Source organism: Lonchura striata, chromosome 12 (genome assembly GCF_050655825.1).
Source record: "Lonchura striata isolate lonStrDom1 chromosome 12, ASM5065582v1, whole genome shotgun sequence".
Classification (NCBI taxonomy): domain Eukaryota; kingdom Metazoa; phylum Chordata; class Aves; order Passeriformes; family Estrildidae; genus Lonchura; species Lonchura striata.
Window position 1 is genome coordinate 4,579,524 of NC_140714.1, and position 19,553 is coordinate 4,599,076.

The 19,553-nt window shown below is 41.0% G+C and overlaps 1 protein-coding gene across 7 annotated transcripts in view; it reads left to right on the forward strand.

The window, feature by feature from the left end:
- Positions 1 to 16,601, forward strand: part of MDFIC2 (MyoD family inhibitor domain containing 2) — a 44,143-nt gene extending 27,542 nt beyond the window's left edge. For 3 of the 7 annotated variants that reach the window (XM_077786170.2, XM_021550760.4, XM_077786171.1), the window contains exons 3-5: positions 7,333 to 7,401; positions 12,293 to 12,514; positions 16,109 to 16,601. In XM_077786170.2, coding sequence (XP_077642296.1) covers positions 7,333 to 7,401; positions 12,293 to 12,514; positions 16,109 to 16,368 — 551 coding nt within the window. In that variant the 3' untranslated portion in view covers positions 16,369 to 16,601. Of the gene's footprint in view, positions 1 to 7,332; positions 7,402 to 7,761; positions 8,304 to 11,782; positions 11,880 to 12,292; positions 12,515 to 16,108 lie in introns of those variants that run through there. The other 4 variants (XM_085590300.1, XM_085590299.1, XM_077786172.2 and 1 more) reach the window with 4 other exon arrangements.
- Positions 16,602 to 19,553: the final 2,952 nt, after the last annotated feature.

A 19,553-nucleotide genomic window follows, 5' to 3' on the forward strand; every position in this document is an offset into this window, starting at 1 on the left:
CACTGTTTGCTACTGCTATTTCCTTCAATAAAACCTCTTTTCACTTGCCAATTGGAGCTTGTCATGTAACAATATTTCTTATGCACAATACACATACTAAAATGCCCCTGTGTTTTTAATACATTTATAGTTGTTAACAATAGCAGTATAGCGACAGGAAAAACTGTGCTTGCCTTGAATACAGAACAGATTGAAAAAGAACAAACCAGTGGCCCTGCTCTGAAGGATTAATGGGGGTTCGATTTTGCCTAATCTATGTTAAAATAGTGACACCTCTTCCATTTCTTTGACACCCACTTCTTCCACTCAGGGCCTGGGCTGTGGCCTCCTCGTTTGGAAGGGGTTGGACACCTGAGACTTGTGCAAAACTTCAGTGATGATTTTGATCTCAGGGAGTGCTGGGAACAGCATTGGGCTCTCACCTGTCCCTGTGCCTGGGCAGGCTCGAGGTGGATGGACAAGGGATGCCACTCATTATAGCCTTGGCAAGCCCAGCCTGCTGAAGGTTGCCCAACAACCCTTCACTCCTTGTGCATGGTGCACAGACAGGTGGGAGCTGTGCTACCATTCAGCATCTCCTGGAACTCTGATGTTCACTGCCCATATCAGACTAACAAAACTCCTTGTGAATGCAGCTCCTGGTGAAGCAGGACAAACAGACAGCTTTGGGGAGACTGGCATTTCCCTGGGGCTGTGGAGCTCTCCAGCTCTCCTCCAAGAGCTCACACAATGCAGACCTTGTGCTACTGCTGCACTTGCCAGCATCACAAAGCCAGGTGGAAATGACTGCAGTGAAGGTGCCACGGTGAGAAGAAATTACGTGTTTGCACTTCTGAGCAGGCTGAACCTCATATTTCATGCACCCAAAGGAACAAGCAGCTGTTCGGAAACCTTTGTAGCACAATCACGAAGGAAACTTTCTTCTGCCATAAGATTCGTGTTTTCTAAGAACACTATTTTCTTCAGAACAAGTTAATATACACAGGAAAAGACATCTTGAGTGTTCCTGACTCTCCTACACTATCCAGGAATAGTGATAGACTGCGAGTTTAAACACATTCTTCCACTGCACAGTGAGAGAAGTGTGTTTAATGCTGTGAGCAGAACACTTACCATGTTTGCCTTTGCCAGAGCCGGCAAGATTACACCAATCTAAGAGTACTTATTACATATATAAGTAACAGTGGATGTCATCTGTCTGCCCCCAGAATAGATGTTCTGCACCTTTGGTACAGGGGAAAAAAAGGATTTGTGAAGAGATGCACAGCATGATACATCTTCTGCTTCAGATATTGCTAATTGCTTTGTCTGTGCCTTTTTCTGAGGAAAAGAGTGAAGAAACCCAGAGAAGGCCACCATAGTGGAGGCTGGTTTGGAGCCTAATCTGAGCTCCCTGGAATTGTTTTCTTTGACATCTGGTGGTACAGGATCAAGCCCTTGCAAAGATAAATAAGTTGTTTTCCAGCATGGTCCAGCACAGCCTGTTCTGCAACACCTGGGGAGGTGCTCAGATGGCAATAAGATTAATAATGTTTATTACAGTGTGCAAGTCCAGCTCCCAGTTGTGTTCCAGCATGGCAGGCAGGCAAGAGAGAAACAAATGGAAGTGTTTGCTGGAAAAGTCTCATAGAAGACATAAGACTGTCACAGATTGCCACTCATCATTGAGTTCAAATCAAATTAAAACTTTTATACCTTATTAGAAGACATGGAGAATTGTAGTCATATATTATTATGTGTCAATTTACCACCAGTAGAGTTCTCAGGACTATCTGTGAGAAATGCTGCATCTTCTGTGACTTGCAGCTCTATTTCACAGCATTTAAAATGTTTGGATTTCTTTTAAGAATATATATGGGTTTGATGGTGTTAATATATGTGGATTTGTTGGTGTTTCCCCCCACCAAATGAGAATGCTGACAGTCTCAGAGCAGCTCTGGCATTAATGCTGTGCAAGGATATCTTTGTGACCATAACTGTGGGTAATGCCCGCTTTGGGAATAAATTCTTGGCAAACAAGTTCTATGTCATTCAGAAAGCAGCAGAGTTGTCACAGACCTTGGGACATGAAAGGAAGATACTGTGCTCTCTTTTCATTGGAAAGTTCACAAATTCTGCCTAGAGATCCCTCTGATATTTTCACTTTTCAATACATAGTGATTACCAAAAATAAAACTGAGAATTTTAAGTGCTTTCCAAATTTAATGACACAGAGTTTTACATGGAAAAGAATTCTTTTGTAATAAACTCAGCATCTTCTGGTTTATATTACCTACAAATTTCCCCAGCTAAAGAGTCAGAAATTACAAAAGGATGTCCATGGGTTAGACCTACCTTTAGTTACTGTGCCAGTGATTATTTAAAATAAATTCCCATCCACTTCTGGCTACTCAGCTCAGGTTATTGTTTTGTTTCTGAAATTTGGTCATATTGACAGACAACCTTAACCTCACTGTGGGGTGAGTCATTAACCCTGAGAGGAAGGAAAGTGAATTAATGCAGCAGTGACATCGAGGCAACAACAACAACAACAACAACAACAATAACAATAACAATTGTAAGGTTTGTTTTTTCTCTGCTTTGAAAACAGCAAGGTCAACTGAAATGAGACAATACATCAAACTTTCCAGTTTCACTCTCTGCAATGAGGGATAAAGAGAATTTGAAAGGTTTGAGTTTGCCCTGCAAAACAACAAGAAGGTGTCCATGAGCACTGGGATGGATCTGCCTCAGGACCCATTGAGGGGTGTGCAGGCAGCCCCATCAGAGGGTGGCCTCAGGGGCTCTGTATCCCAAATCCCAGCCTGGGGAAGAGGACAGGGACTGGCACAGACATATGGTGACATTAATAAAAACAAACATTGCTAAGCTCTCCACTTGGAGGGGGAAGGACAGGGCTCTGTGCTTTCAGTTCAGGTTCAGTTTGTGACTTCCTTCTTCTGAGTTTTTAAATTATCCCTTTTAGTAAATGTCAGCAGAGTGCAGTTTTAAACAAAAATAAAGAAAAAAAAAGAATTTGGAAAGCAGACATTCGCTTCATTTACAACACTTTTAGGGGTATTTCATATAATAGGGCCACCTACAAGGTCCTCACCATCCCTGGAGTGTTCAAGGCCACTTTCCACAGGGCTTGGAGCAACCTGGTCTAATGGAAAGTGCCCCTGCTCATGGTAGGTAGTTGGAGCTAGATGCTCTTTCTATCTCTTCCAGCCCAAACCACTCTATAATTCAATAAGACAAAACAATCCAGTCTGGGGCTTAAATACAAGTTCAGGTATAGCCACTCCATCTCAGAGACTCCCAGAGAGGATGATCTCTTTCAAGACCTGCTGGAATAACAACAGGGTGCCAGGATGCTCTGATCATAAAATTCAAAACAGGGGAAAGATGATTAAAAAATTACCTAACAGCGAGAAGCATGTGAAACACCACGAGATCCTGCTGCTGCCTGGACTATCCCCAACTCCTGTAAGAGATTTATCTCATGGAAGCCACTCAAAAAGTCACAGCTGCCAGGACAGAAATATGGACCTAAAGAAAAGCATGACAGGGAAAGAAAACAGTGGCTGAAGGGGAATTTGGGAGAGCTGATCCACAAACATATCCTGAAAAACTCTGGAGAAGCTCTCCCGAAGGGTGCACACCTGTATCCCACATCCAACCCCATGAGTTTCAGGGATTGCCTTGCCTGTGGACCAGCTGATGTTGTGTTTCTGCTGCAGTTAACACTTGATACCAAAGTTGGGAGGTTCTGTGACAATTCAGTGATTTTCCTTGGCGCTCATCAGGCTGTGACAGGGAGTGATGGACAGGAAGGGCTCTGGGCAGGCCCTGCAAACCAGCCAGTGAACACACTCTGAATTTTGCTGTTGTGGTAATTTAGGGCATGAATTATGTCCAGCCTTTAACACAGATGATGATGTCTGATGCAACAGGGACATTGGACTAAACACATAAAAACCTTCTTAAAAATTGCTCAGTCCCCCTTCTTGCAAAGTTGTTAAAACTCTTAAGGTGTAAAAGAACAGCATAAAATTCACACTGATCCCTTCAATTCTTTTTTAAGCATCTTTAAATCCAGCTCTTTTTTTTTTCCTGCTATACCTCTTACTTTTTATAGTTAAAAGTAATTTTAAAGCAAAAAAAGAACATAAACAATATACACTGACTCTTGACACTCCATTGCTTTTTTAAACTAGAATAATAAAAATTTGCAAATGAACAAAAGAGTGGGAGGAAGATATCTGATTTACAATGTTTTTGAGATAAAGAACACTATAAAAAAAGATCAATGTGAATAATAAAGCATTGTTAACTGAGTCATGACATTTCTATTCTCAGTGAAGATTTGAACAGTAGAGCTCTGCAAATGAGCACCTTGTGCCATTTTCAAAGTGGGAGGAAGACATATAATTATAATTTTTAAAGTGAAGAGAATTTAAAAAAAAATCTCTGTGAAAAAGTTTATTGAAAAACATATCGACATATCAATATGACATAAATTACTTTAATTTTATTAAACTGGGAGGGGGGAAAACCTCTTTTCGAAGACTGGCTGCAGAAAGCATTCCTTGAAAAGAATTTTCTTTATTAAAAACTCTTTGCTAAGATGAAACAGCACTGGATGTCAGCACTACCGTATATTTATTCTGTAACTCTTCCAACAGCCGAGATCTATAAATGAAACATATTTTCAAAACAGTTTTAACCTCCATTGTCTTGATCATTCGTATTAACATTTTTCATGTCACCCATTGAAATCCCTTAAAGGAACCTTTTATTCAGTCAAAATTAATGAAGCCATTTTCTTAAACAGCCTCCAAAAAGTAAAAAGGACGTAATGTTGTACGTTTTATTTGACATACGTTTTCTGCCATTTCACTTATTTGTGTGATGAGAGCAATACTTCATATTTATGCTATCAAATCTGCAGAGAAAAGTGATTTTGAGAGAGAAGAAAACCAACTCTGCTCTTGCTGTGTGTGCAATTTAAATCCACAGTGAAAATACAGCATTGATCAGATTACTCCAATTGAGTCATTTAGTGCTTTGGCATTCCTGAAGTTAGGGCCCAGCTGTGAAATCATAGTTGGGGCCAAACATTGCTGTTAGGTGAGTGCACATGGCTCCCATTTTCTTCAAAGGGAATGACACACATGGCCAATATTTAGCTTTCACCTCTTCCATTCTTTAGCTAGCAAAGCCAGAACCAGTGGAGTGTATGCAGGCAATTTAACAGAATTAAGAATACAATCAAGATTTTCCGGGACTTACTAGTGATTTGGGATATATAATTCAATACACATCAAAACACAGATGCTCAGCATATTCTGAAAATCAGGCCATCTCAAATGTCTTGCTGTAAGCAGGTAAAATCATAAATTACTCTGAGTATTTTGGCCATTGGATCCTAACAAACTGGGTGTAGTACACTTCTTCAAAATTATACACTCCAATTTCTGGCTTGGCTAGGATGCCTGGGAGAATTACAACGTCCCAACACATTTTTGTTCTTGTGTTGGCATGCAGCTCTCCCCTGCCATTACCATTACATGACCTGAACACAGTGCAGGTGCCCTTCTGCAGCAGGTGACCCCAAGGGACAATTCAGCTCCTGGCTCTGCAGGTCCCCTGGGGTGTACTGGGCCGCTGGGATGGCCCACAAGACCTTATAGCATAAGTGCCATGGAGAGAAAAAAGGATGCATCCCAAAAATCTAGCTGCCCCATGCTGCATGCAGATCTTCATTTCAACTCAAGGTCAAGTGGAAAACTTTTCTACCATCCTTGCTGACTCTCCTCTTCACTTTCTCCTGACTCCATCTGTTCCTCACCCATCTCCTTCGTTCCGCACTCGCCTCCCTCTTCTTCCTGTGTCCATCTGTTCCCTCCTTCCTCAACACAAGTTGGGGAAGTAAATTCAGTCATTCACTGAACAGATTTCAAGATGAACCCCCTCCCTCTCCAGTTCTAACTTCATTCATCATGGTAAAAATTATAATGAATAGAAATGTTGAAGGTGAAAATTTATTAGGGATTGTGTTGCTTTCTTATATGAAAAGCAGTTAAAGCGGCATATAAACATTGGCTTCATTCATTTTTTTCTTAATATATGGCATAATTAGTGAGAAATATTAGTGGAAGTGCTTGCTATGCAGTCCATCAACACATGCCTGTCAGAGCTTAGGACCTGGGCCAAAAGTTTTTGCCAGTCCTGTGATAGATTTACAATAAGCCTATAGAAGGCTTTACAGTTAGCTGGGTCACTAATTCATGAAGTTAAAATGCATGCAATGAGGTCAAAAATTCACTATTGATAAAATACCCCCTCCCGGGATTGCACCCTTAGCTTTGTTACTGCAACAGCATAATAAAGTAAACCCAAAGCTCCTGTGAATTACCAGTCCATCATCGTAAATCAGTAGTGAAGCACTTGCACGAGTTCATGATGTCATCTGAAGCCTGGGATATATTTATAGCCTTGTGTACTATTTCCTGTTTCCTCATGACAAAAATAAACTGTCTCCAAATCCCCTGCATCCTTCTGCCTGAGCTCAGCAGAATGTAATGGGCACAAATCTCTGAAAGCCCCTGTGATATACTGGTCTGGAGCAGCTCCCTCCAGCCTCTCCCATGTGGGCAACAGCAGTTCCCATGGAGTTTGCTCCATCTGCTGCACTCATGGCTCGGATAGTCCCACACCCCTTCCTACTTTGCCCCCCTGACACTTGGGGAGAGAAGGAAAGGAGAGTTCAGCCTCTGAGCCTTAGACATGGAGTGAACAGCCTGGCAGGTGTGTCCAAGGTGGAGGAGCTCAGCATTGCTCCATGTGGGGACCTGGGCTTGCCACCACAGGGATCTTGAGCATCTTGTCCACCAAGACTGACGGGCCATGAAGGCTGGAGTTTGGGCTTAAATTTCCTCTCTCCTCCTTTGCTCATGATTTGGGATCATCATCTAAGGTTTCTGAGGTGTTTGGGCATGGATGATGCCCCACATTTCATGTCAGACCTCCCAGCTCTCAAATTTTCTGTACCTACCTGAATTGCTGTGTTTGCTAGTGATCCACTTCACCCCTTTTTGGGTGAAACTTTCTGTTGTAGCAGGTTTTTTTTATGCTTCCTTTCCTGAAAAGAGACAGAGAGTAACACAAACAGCACACCATGCCATGTAACCTCCCTCTGCAAGGAAGCATATTTGCTTCTGTTTGACCTCAGACCAACTACTCCTGAAGTCAATGCCTATTACTAAGTGGCTGAGGGTAATAACTGTGCCAAACCACATTTATTTGACGCTTATCCCTCTTCAATTTTGTTTTCTTCTCTCCACCAAGACCGTCGCACCAGCTCCCTGCCTCTACTGGCCCTCCCTGGGGTGACGCCGAGCAGTGAGGACCATCCAGGTAAGCTGCTGGGCCCATGCATGCAGAGATACTCCCTCCCTGGCAGATTAATATATCCCTTAAATGATCAAGAAAAAGTGTTTTGTTTTCCTTTGGCTTTTGCCTTTTTGAAGAACTGCTGTCAAACCCTGAGGTTTGGGTTTCGTTGTACAATAAGAACCAAGTGAGGTCAGATCAAGCCTTCATACGTGCAAGTTTTCATGCATCAGGTCTGATGTAGCTCTGCCTGTGTCATCTGGGGACTGAACGGATGTGGCACACAGCTCTTTCAGTGATGAGCATGTGACACATTAAACAGACAGGCAGCAACAGCAGGGCACGGGATGAATGCTACACCACCATGCCCCAGGGGAAAATTAAAAAGTTACAGGTCCTAAACTGCCACAGTTTTCCACACAGTTTAGCATTAACCCTTGGGACACCTCGCTACAGGGGTGTGAGACAAAGAACCACTGCCAGGATGGATTTGGAACAAATGCCAGCATTGAGCAGAGCCACAGGCTCCCTTGTCCTTTCCTTGTAGGATGTGGATGAGCCCTAGGAGGGTCAGAGATCAATTCTCCTTCTCCTTCAGTGGACTCTCCTCCTAAACAGCTGCTCCAAGAGCTGCTTTGGATTACCTGCATTGCTGCAATCCCTGTCCAGCAGAACAGAGCACATCTTAAACCCTCTGTCCCTTATCAAAAATAGACTTAGAGCCCTTGTATATCTCTATATTAAATCTAATTTCAGAAGCATGCAGGGAAACTGCAGACTCCTCTTCTCCAGGACTGCGAGATGCTGGTTTGTGCCTAAAGCCAATGAAGAGAAATAGAGGTCAGGGGACATACTGCAAATGCCAGTCTTGGTATCACTGCTCCTCCCTATTAACCAGAGGGATCTGGAGCTGGCATCAGTGAAAAGTAAGTGATTTACTTTGTGCTTTCATGAATTTAGACACTTGTAGTCAGCCATCTGAATCGCCCAACTCCAAAAAGAAAAAGAAAAAGAAAAAAGAAATTCCATGTGAGTGTTGAGACTATCTTTGATACAAACATGGTTGAACAATCCCAGTCTTCTACTGCAACAGCCAAGGCAAGTCTCAGCTTCCCCATGTGAGGAAGAAAGTTGCTACTTCATATTACTTAAAAATGGCACATTGTGGGGGTGTACCTTTAGCAGCCTCTGCCTAACAGTCTAACACTGAATAATCTGACATTTCTCCATCATGATACACTTATTTTTCCCTTTAAGTTCACTTCAGTGGCTGATTTCTATACATTAAAAACACAGACGTGGACATTTGAAGCTGAACACTGGCTCTTAAAAGAAAGTTGCAAAGTTTGACCCTCTTCCCATCTCTAACTGTAATTTAGGGTTTTTTATATTCTCGATTAACAATAATCATAAATACTATGAGTGGTATGCAATATATTTTTAAAGCCTATTTGGTTACATCTATTTGTTCCAAACTCTCAAACTACTACTGTTCCATCCAGCAGCAAACTATAATAGGAAAAAAAAAGTGCTAACCACCTTTTTTTTTCTGCTGGTCTAGCACAATCTTTATTTCTTCAGACACTTTGTGCAAACATTAAATTGATAAAAGACATAATGTAGATGGACCCACAGCTGAACTGAAGGTAATTGCATAAAAATGAAATGGAGACCTATAATTGTACACTGCTTTAGCCTCTCCTGCAGTGTTTTCTGGAAGCAAGGATCTCGCTTGTCATAGCAAGTTGCTTGTTACAGTGATTGCATGAAGGCTTGATCTAGCTGTACAAGACAAGTATAACATTACTGAAAGGGAGCTTTTCAAACTAAGAGTCTGACACTAAAATGTACTGTATTTTCCAAGATGTAGTATGCTTTAACAAACAGAAGAGTCCCTGAGTGACAGCTTTTGTTACCCTTTTGTTTGATGGTGCTGTATTGAAAAATTCAGGTTATGTCTATGCCTTTCTATTTCTGGTTTTGATTTCTCTTCAACAGCACTTCAAGAATAAAAATTGACTCCAAGTATGAATAGTAGAAGTCGGTGGATACAGTAAATGTCAGTCTGGCATTTACTGATTACTTCTGTCAGACTTCTTTTTCAGTCTCACTTCTTGAATGTTTAAATGCATTCTGTGGGCCATTGTATTGTTGCAGAATTGGGGAACTCAACAAATATATCATGAGTTAAAACATAACTAGTTTAGATTTCTGGGCAGATCATGAAGGTGGAAAATAATAGTTATTCTTGCCTAAGCCTTTTGATCTGATCCGTGTGTATCTAAAGGTTCAGCCTGGGTGTAGCTCTCAGTGTGAACAAGCAAGACCCATTTGTGATATTGGCACCTGGCTAACAGGTAGGGCTTGTGTCTTTTGGACTCAAAAAACAATTGTTATCCAATAAATCCAATGCATAAGCAGGACATCACTTCCTCCTTAGCTCTGCTGCTTTAATCAGCAGAACTTTTCCTGAAGATGGTTTGTTATTGAATGAAAGTGCAGGCAAACCTGTGGAATGTCACTGATTTACAAACACTGGAAAACAGTCACATTCAGGACTGAAGAGGCTGGCCAAAGAGTCGGGGGGGGGGGGGGAGAAAGCTGAATTTGCTTACTTTGAGGGGAAAACCATCAACAAATCATCACAGATGGACAAAACCAGACATGCCCAGCCTCAGATGCTGATTTCTTATGACCAAGGGTACAAGCTCAGGGGAGAACTGCTGTGCTTTGCACTGCTGGGTCACACCCAGTGGAGCCACTGCCTCTCCCAGTCTTCCCATCATGCCTGTGGCTTTCCTTCATCACAATACTCAAAAAACCTGACAGTTTAAGTTTCTGAACCTCCTCTCTGTGCCACTGCTCTCTTACTGCCTCCATCCCATCGTTCGCTCCCTGCCCAAGGCCAACTCTCCAGGACAGGGAAATTCACATTTCCATCACAGTAGACTTTGTTGTCATTATGACTTCAAAATCAAGACAATACCTCTGCCAACACACTATTTTAAAGCAGTGATTTAAAATTAAAATGATAGCCTAGTTTTTGTGCTTATCTTATCCCAAGATCTCACTCTACTAACCTCTACCCACCTTTTCTGCTTCTGTGTATCTCTCCAGGTAAAACTGTCTAAAATGGCTAGAAACACGGCTAGAAATTTAAATTAATTGCTTATTCATTTGCTAAGTAAATGGAGTTATAGAAATAATAGAAAAATTAGCTTGGAAGGGACTCTAGAATCACCTCATTTGGCCTCTGCCAGAAACCCACAGTAAGAGCAGGTTGCTGGGGTCCATGCCCAGCTGAGCTCTTCACACAGCCACAGCCTTGCTGTGGTCTGTTCTGGTGCTTTGCAGATTCCCATGATGAGGAATTAATTCCCTGGGCAGTTCCAGCTGCCTTTTCTGCAGCTTCTGACCATGTCATCTCCTTGTTTTCCATCTGTGCAGTGCTGGGAGGAGTTGGGGTCTGGCTTCTCCATTATCCTGGCTCTGGAGGGGAGCCAAGCATCCAGCACTGTTCTTTGCCTTCTCCTCCAGGCCAACCAAAGCCAGCTCCCACAGCCTCTGCTCATGCAGAAGGTCTTCCAGACCCCTTACCACCTCAGTGGCCTTCACTGGACTCAAACTAGGTGCTACTTATCTCTCAAATCCTTGCTTCCCCCCTCCTCAAGCCTTATGGTGGCCCTGGTTTTTCACTTACCTTGCAATCCATCCATCCATCCATTCATCCATCCATCCATCCATCCATCCATCCATCCATCCATCCCATCCACTTTTTCTCCTCTTGCTGCAAGGATACTGATGGAGCAGCTGCAGTCTCACCAAGGTTTCATTCTCTGCCTTTCCTTGGCTTTTCTTTAACCTGTGTCAGAAGCCAAAGGTACCTAAAAACCAAGAGATACTCAGGCCCTCTCCTCAGACTCCTTCAGGCAAGTGCAGATGAACCACTTCAGAGCACTTACTGCTCCTCTCAGAAAGTAGCATTTGCAAAACTGAGGTGTTTGTAAAGATTGATTTTCTGTATATAGCTCAAGAGCAAGCATATCACAAGATTTAAGTGAGATAAAAAGTGAGGCTGTGCTTGATGTGAGGCACAGGAGTTAATCAGCTGTAGATAAGAACTGATGAGGTTTTATCATCCCTGCCACGAAGAGAATGACTGTGTCTCTTGGCCACTTGATCACTTCAGAGAGTGGGTGAAACTATATATCAACCCATGTTTATCTGTGTCTGAGAAGTTCTTCAAGAATAAATTGAACTCAGAACTCTTCTTAACCTTTCCCCTAGTTGGGGCTTAAAATTAAGCTCTCCCTCTGGTTTTTGAGCTGCCTCTCTGGCACGCTGACAGCATGTGAAGTATCCCATCTCCTGGTTAACTTCCAGGCCAACAACGCAAGTGGGGATGAAGTTATGAAATAAGGAATCTGGATGCTAAACAGAGACCATCTGGCTGTCTTTCTACAACATTATGAGCCACAGTGAGCTGGCACATCTGCATCCAGGTACCACCTACGTGCACATTGTTGGCTGTTAATTTAGGGAAATGAACTTGCAGCTGAAAAATAGCAAGATAATTGTTTTGCCTTCTTTTATGTCACAAATTGAAGTTAGGATATCAAACACTAAATAGATGTCAACCTGAGGCAATAGTTCTGTTTTATTTCCAAACCTGATCCCACACACTGGAAGTGAATTATTACTTAGCCTCTAAGTCCTCTGGGTTTAAGGGCAAACCTTAGAAGGCAAGTTCACAAATACCTTTACTATGAATAAACCTCTGTAAAGAGACTGAAATCATTAGGTGAGAAGGGTTAGGCCTTGGAAGTAAACAACTGGAGGTTTGAAAATTCTGCATATGTTATTCTCTTAGATCTCTGCCTTGGTATCACAGTCTTTCTTTTCCTAATCCCACCAGATAACCAGCTTACAAATGAAAAACACACAGATGAAAAGCCTATGAAAGGTATTGTTATGAGTTCTGTCGCAGAATTCAGCATCACAGACGCTTCATCAAAGGGTACCAAGAATGAGAAGAAATTGTCAGATGCAAGCAGATCATCCATTGCTTCCCTGGAGAAATGCAGAGAATTCACTTACATTGAAGATGATGCATCAGTACATCAGAGAGACAGTGATGGTATGTTTTATAAAACAGATCACATTTGAGCTGATTTCTAAATAATGCCCACTGCAAAAGAACTATGTATAACCAACTCGAAATTAAATGTTGAACAGGAGGTTCAAGAACATCGCCAAAAGCAATGTTAAGTTGCCCTGCAGACATTTGTGTGGTAGATGAGAATTTCTAGAAGATGATCTTAAATTGTCAGTGATACTAAAGTCATAGAAGAGGAGCTTAGAGCTTATTGTGCCACAGAGCATTTGTACTTTAGTAATGAGAGTTTGCACAGAGGCACCAGTGTCAGTACCAGATACATCTATTCCTGGTTATTCCAGTGCATGTTAAAAAAAGGCTCTGTGAAGTATTTCAGAAGTTTCTTTTGAGTGCCTTTTGCAATAATGGATTAGTGTGTTATATCCAATGGAGCTGGGATCTGTCGTGCATATCATTTAACAATTCCTAAATTAAGCATTTCTAAATACAGATCAACACAATAAAGTGCCCTGTTCTCCAAGAATCATTAACATCTCTATTGTGTCACAGATCCTTACAAAAGGGATGTCTGTGATACATCTATTGGAATATGCTTAATTTCAGATAATGATCTGAAGTATTTCTTTTATTTAGGGGACTTGTCCTCTTGTTCACACACTCCATATTTTTGAATTTGAGGTCTATCTCAACCACTACTGGCACACAGGTGTGTGCCATGTGATGCAAATAACAAATTTCATTCTCCTTAAAAAAAGCTAAACGTGAAGGAAATAAACAACAACAACAAAAAAAACCCCAAACCAATCTGTGCTTAATTAATAATGTTAAGGGCTGGATAGAGGCCAAGAAAACCAAAGGAAGACAGATTTGTGGTTGTCATTGCATACTCAGCTCACTCCACTCTGACAACTTACTGCTTATTCCACATGCACGAGGCCAAATCCTGTTTGCTGGTGCTTGGAGAACATCTGAAGGCAGAACAGTAGATGAGGAAACTGGTGATTATTTTGTCCCCAGGGCTCAGACAAGAGCAAACACAACACTCATAGGTCTCACCAAGGATGACCAGAAAGGCCTCAGCAAGCTTTGGACCAGGGTTGTTCAGAGCATCATCTGTGTGAGCAGATGCCACCAAACAAGAGCAGGAAAACTTAGAGATGTGGCATGCTAGAAAAATGATTATAAATTCTTCTTTTGTGCTAATTAATCTAGTAATGTAGAGAACGAGAGCTGAGGTCATTGTTCTCACTGAGATGAACGCAGTAATGCCGTTTGGCAAACAGCAGGGAAAACAGAGGGGAAAACAAGAGATTGCATCTTCTTTTATGCAGTTTGTGGCTAATTTATTTTCAAATATATAAATGAATGCATAGGAATCGATGTCTAATTGCTAATATCTATTATTTATATACATTACCCCACTTAAAACAGGACCAAAAAGCCTCACACATGCAGATTTTTTGAAATGTGTTACATCCATTATCACAGTTCATGGTGTGTGCTCTGATGGGAATTTAAAAGCATCTTTACTGCACATCACAGAGTCTGTGCTGAAACATTACTTTATTATTAAAATCTTGTGCTTTTTGTGTGCTCTCTTTCCTGGATGAAGCCCTAAGAATCATATCTATTCTCTCCAGATTACATAATCACCATTATGGCTAACACATTCAGGGAAAAAAAACCTGTTATTAAAAAAATGGATCTTTGGAGAGGGAGGAAAAAAATTGCCAAATCCTTAATTAAGACATAACTTTGAATTCTGTCTCTCACATCTATGTATAGGAAAGAAATTTCATAAACATCAGAGATCTAAAAAGAATAGTCTTAATTACACCAAGAATTACTGGATAAAATGATTACATTTTCTACAGTGTAAATTTCATACAATTAAGTACAGTGGTGTCACCTTATTAACTATTTCAATTTTATAATTATTTCAGTTCATTTAGCTAGGAAAAAATATAAGCATGAACTTACTGAGTATCACCAAAATCTAGTCATTCTTATTCAACAGAACTGACTTAGAAGTTAGTTGTGCTTGTCTGAACCTAAATAGATCTTGACATATTTAAATAAGTATTAAAATTGATAACATTGGTGATAATATGCCATTTAGAAAGAAGTTCAGTCACATGCTGTTTGTTCGTTCTACCTGCTTTAACTGCCTTTTTAATAAAGAAGCTGGAATGATTTTTTTTAATTTTGTTTTTTTCATCAAGAAAGCTTTCTAAAAAAAAAAAGCATAATTCTGGAAACTTCCTGGCAGTTAACTTCATGTTACGTGAGCTAGAAAATGCCACAACAGAACCAATGCAGTTGAATGAGTTCACAGTTAGTCATCCTAGGGCAAGAAATGTGGTTATAACCATATGCTTTCCTGAAGGAACCAATGAAAAGACACTCATATTGTTGAAGGCATTTTTCCTTTCCAAAAACAAGAAGGGAAAAAAGAAAAAAAAGGGAAAGGAAAGGTCTGGGTCTGTGCTCCAACTGGATTCACACAGTTGGAATCTCACACCTGCTACACCCAAGCAGTCTCCCCAGATGCTGGAGGCTGAGGGGTGAGGAGTTAATTAGTTGATTTTGGGAGGGCACAAACATAACACAGAGTTTTAGTCATGGTGAGCAAGTTTTCAGGAATATTCACTGGCTCCAGATACACATCCTACATAATCTATTTTCCAAACTTTTGTCTCCTTTGAACAACTGACACTGGTGAATGAAAAGGTAAGAGCCCTGCTTGGTGGGGAGTTGGCAGGACCCTGAGCTGAGGCACATTGCCCTTCCTGAAAGCTCTTCTCCAGACCTGCTCTCCCTCCCTGTCCTTGGTAGTTTTTAAATATTTTTAGTGCAAACTCTTGTGAAAATGAAAATAAACTCCAGTGTCACCTGTGCTGATGTTGTGGTTTACTCAACCCCACAGAACCCGTCACCCACTGCCCCACTGCAGAATGGGGGTACCAGAAGGGAAAAGGGAAGAAATCTCATGGGATGAGATAAATGCAGTGTAATAGGAAAATTGTAGTTGTTTTACATGGGAGGAACAAAATAATAATGATAATAATAATAATAATAATAATAATAATAATAATAATAAAGAATAAGAATAAGGATAAGAATAAGAATAAGAATAAGAATAAGAATAAGAATAAGAATAAGAATATACAAAACAAGGGATACACATTGCAATTGCTCAGCACTCACCAAATGATGCCAAATCAGTTATCTGAGCAGAAACCCCTGCTTGTTTTCTGCCTAATTTATGTTGATGCCATATGGTCTGGACTATCCTTCTATCTAGCTGGGATCAGCTGTCCTGGCTGTGTCCCCTCCCAGCTTCTTGTGTCTCTTCTGCCTCTTTGCTGTCCAGGCATGAGAAGATAAAATTTGGTTTAAAGGGCTTCTTCTTCTGCATTTCACTACCACATAATATTTCCATTCAAATTCTTTTCATACAGCTGTTGTTTTTCCAGAGCAATTAAAATAGAAAATAAACTTTTCACTTGTCTCTATGGAAGTAGTTATCATCAATGTATTTTTAGCCCACCCTCTCACTTCTGTGTAGCCACACTGGCCTTGTTCTTACGTCTCCCTGCTTTTCCTTTCTCTTAGATGAATGCGCAACACTTATCCTGGCCTGCTTGTTCTGCCAATTTTGGGACTTTCTTATAATGCTGCCTGATACCTGTGAACATTGGCTGACAGATACCTGTTGTCCATCCAATAGATATTACCAGACCTCTGACGAAGACCACAGCAACAACGACTGCAACTGTGACTGTGACATTGATTGCAGCCTCTTGGAGTCCTGCCACGAGACCGGGGAGTGCCTGGAACTCGCCATGGAGATTTCAGAAGTCTGCTACCGCTAATAGGGAAATGACTGACAAAATTCCTCAAAACTACCTGACACATTACAAAGGAGATTTTTTTTCTTTGAAATATTAATCATAGCCAGAGGTTTTGTCAATGAGGACTATGTGCATCTTGTTGCTCCCTCCTTGGAGGTCTCTCTATCTGTACTGTTCTGGTGGCATGATATCACAAACTGCTGAAACCAATAAAGGACAAAAAGGGGTCTTCTCTGCCATAGATGACAACAGAATTCCTAAGTGCCAAGTGTGCTTGCTGCTTTACCCACTGTCAATCCAAGCTTTTATAAACCTTTAATTGCTTTAAACACTGATTTTGCCATTCATAAACACAGAACAAATTAGGACATTATTTTAGCACTGATATATATATTAGTTCATCTTCCTAATGGATTCATACCTAAACATGTATTACACATTGTTGGTTATTATAAATAATGTATGATATATAATCATTTTATAATTAAAAATTTATTTATTCAATCTCTTAAAACACTCTTATATGCCCAGTATAGGTAGAAAAAAAAATTAATTAATTAGAAACCATGCTACTGGTAATTACAGCAAATGTCACTGAAAATCTCCAGTGATTTTTGTGGAGGAAGCATTTTCACAGGGTATTTCAATTTGACAGTGTATTAATGTGCTGGCCCATGGTTATGTAATAAGAGGTTATGCCTATTGTTCATTAGTTATAGGAAAGGGCTTCTTAATGTAATTAGCCTAAATGGGAATTGACTACACACTTCCAGAGGAAAATTACCCCATAGATATCCAGTAATTCCTTTGCTTGATTTTCATTTGTAAGACTTCTGCAAGAAACAGAATATTGCCTCTGATTCTCGTGCAAACAGGCATCTCCACCTGTGCACAAAAGATAACAATATGACAGTATCCATCCTGGTTGGGCTTAAACTCCTTTTATCTCCTTTCTGATGGCAGGTCTGATTAATAAAAAGGAAATACATGTTGCACATTACACATATGACAAGAAAAGCATGTAAATTCATCTGCCTGAGGGTGCAGAACACAGGTATTAAGCACAGAGGAAAGTACAGAATTGCTTGCTCATATTAGGTATTTATAGACTAACACAAAGTCAGTGTTTTCTTTATATAAGCACTAAAATTTCTCCCAAAACCCTCAGTGATCTCAGTGCAGAAGAGCCTGTGGAATCCCAAACAAGGATCCTTGGCAAGATACTGGAATATTAAGTATTTCTAAAATCACTGAAGCCACTTGTTTATTAATCAGCGTAATCCTGGTGCACAAACATTTAATGGGAGAAAACAGCCATGTGTATGTAGTTTCCTTATCCCCCTTCTGGAACACTCATGCTTTCAAAAAATCAGAAAGCAAAAGTAGAACCACTAATAACCTTTTTCCAAGCATCTTACAAAGCCTAGTGACCAGAAGACAACAAACCTCAGCAATGCAGCGAGCAGCCCAGAACACCTCATTTCTCTGCTCCTTCCAGGATGTTGGTGGGGAATGGAAGAGATTTGCTTATCTTACACTGTCACATCGTGAGCTGTAGTCACCTAAAGGAGCTAAATCATTAGTCCTTCATCACCACATCATTCCCAAACCCCACAGCACAACCCACTGTCTTCCAGGAGGTACTGGTTTGGGTCACCCACTCCAGGATGGGCAGTGCTGAGTTTTAGTGCTTCGATTTGCATTCTTCCACAGAATTTTGATCTTAAATCTTCCAAAGCTAAGCTAAACTCTCACTGCTACATACCAGGCCACAGAGGCTTGGATCATTCTATACTCTATACCACCTTGGTATCCTTTAAATCCTTTTTACAAAGTGGCATGTGAGTGTTTATGAATAAAAACTCTGACCCGAGGCATTTAGGAGTCAGAAAAGAGGGATGCTTGTTCCACATACCATTTCCTAGAGAAGCACCAATAAAAATGTACATTGGCAGTCCTTGCTTTTGATGCCAACCTCCAGAATGGGAGATTTCATGTGTAATGGCTGGACAGAGCCCAAGAGGGGAAACCAGAGGGTGCATACCCCAAAACATTGTCAGTGAGGGAATCAGAGATGGAGACTTTGCCTTTCAAGCCAGGATGTCTTGTACCAATTCTGAGTCTGCAAGGAAAAACACAATGACCACACCAGTATAACTCATGGCAAGTGAACTCATTCAGCTGTGGAACTGGACTGGGGGATTTTGGCACAAATGTGGAATTTTTTCCAACTCTTTTCCTAGGAATCATTATTCAGAATATTTTTTTTTTATGTGTGTTGTAATCCATAGGTTGGCATACTGAGGTCATGTCTAATACAGGGCACAGGTAAGGTCAAAGACAGAATTACTATAGCCATGATTGGACAGGATGTCCCAGCAATATGAATGGAATCGCACTGGGATGTATTGAGAGCTGCTGTGGGTGGTGTTTTAAATAATGCAGCAATAGCTCCTTGCCTGAAGTGTACAAGGGCCCACTGCTCAGTTTCCTGCTTTAGGAAGTAGATTTTTGAGACATTTCTTGAGCAGTGAAACCTTGAAAAACATGTTATTTCATACAACACAGTAGAATCAGCAGCCTATGATAACTTTGTTTTCTGTCACAAAGTTGTTAATTGCAACATTGTACTTTCACGACACGTAGGAACATTTAAACACATTGACAACAGAGAAAGTCAGACTTTTCCATTAACTATTCCAGAAACTCTTTGAAAAGCCATCCTATTCCCACACTAAACTGACTTCCTAGTGCAGAAAAATACCCATTTATTAGATCTGAACATGGGTAGACATCCCAGTGAAACCAAAGCATTTGGAACAATTCGAGGCTGTCTCTGTATTTTTTATTTACTGGGAAGGAAGGTCTGGGTGCTCGAGTGGGAGGCGTTTGGGTGGATGGCTGCTGGGAACATGTTGGACTCAGCTGTGCTCCTGGGGAGATGTCAGTGCGTGAAACCAGCTCCTGAGAACAACAAATAGAAGTTCCCGTTTTGCAAACGGGAACAGCGCTCCGACACGACGCCTCTCCCCGGCACCAGAAATGCACTGACAGATTGCTTGGGGGAAGAGAGAGACAGGCAGAATAACGGAGAGCTGCTTTGCTACCTTCCACAGGAAAGGACCATGGGATCCTCTCTAAGGATCTCCTCTTGGAAATGACCCAGCAGTCTCATCCTTGAGACAAAAATGTCTTTTCACCTCTTT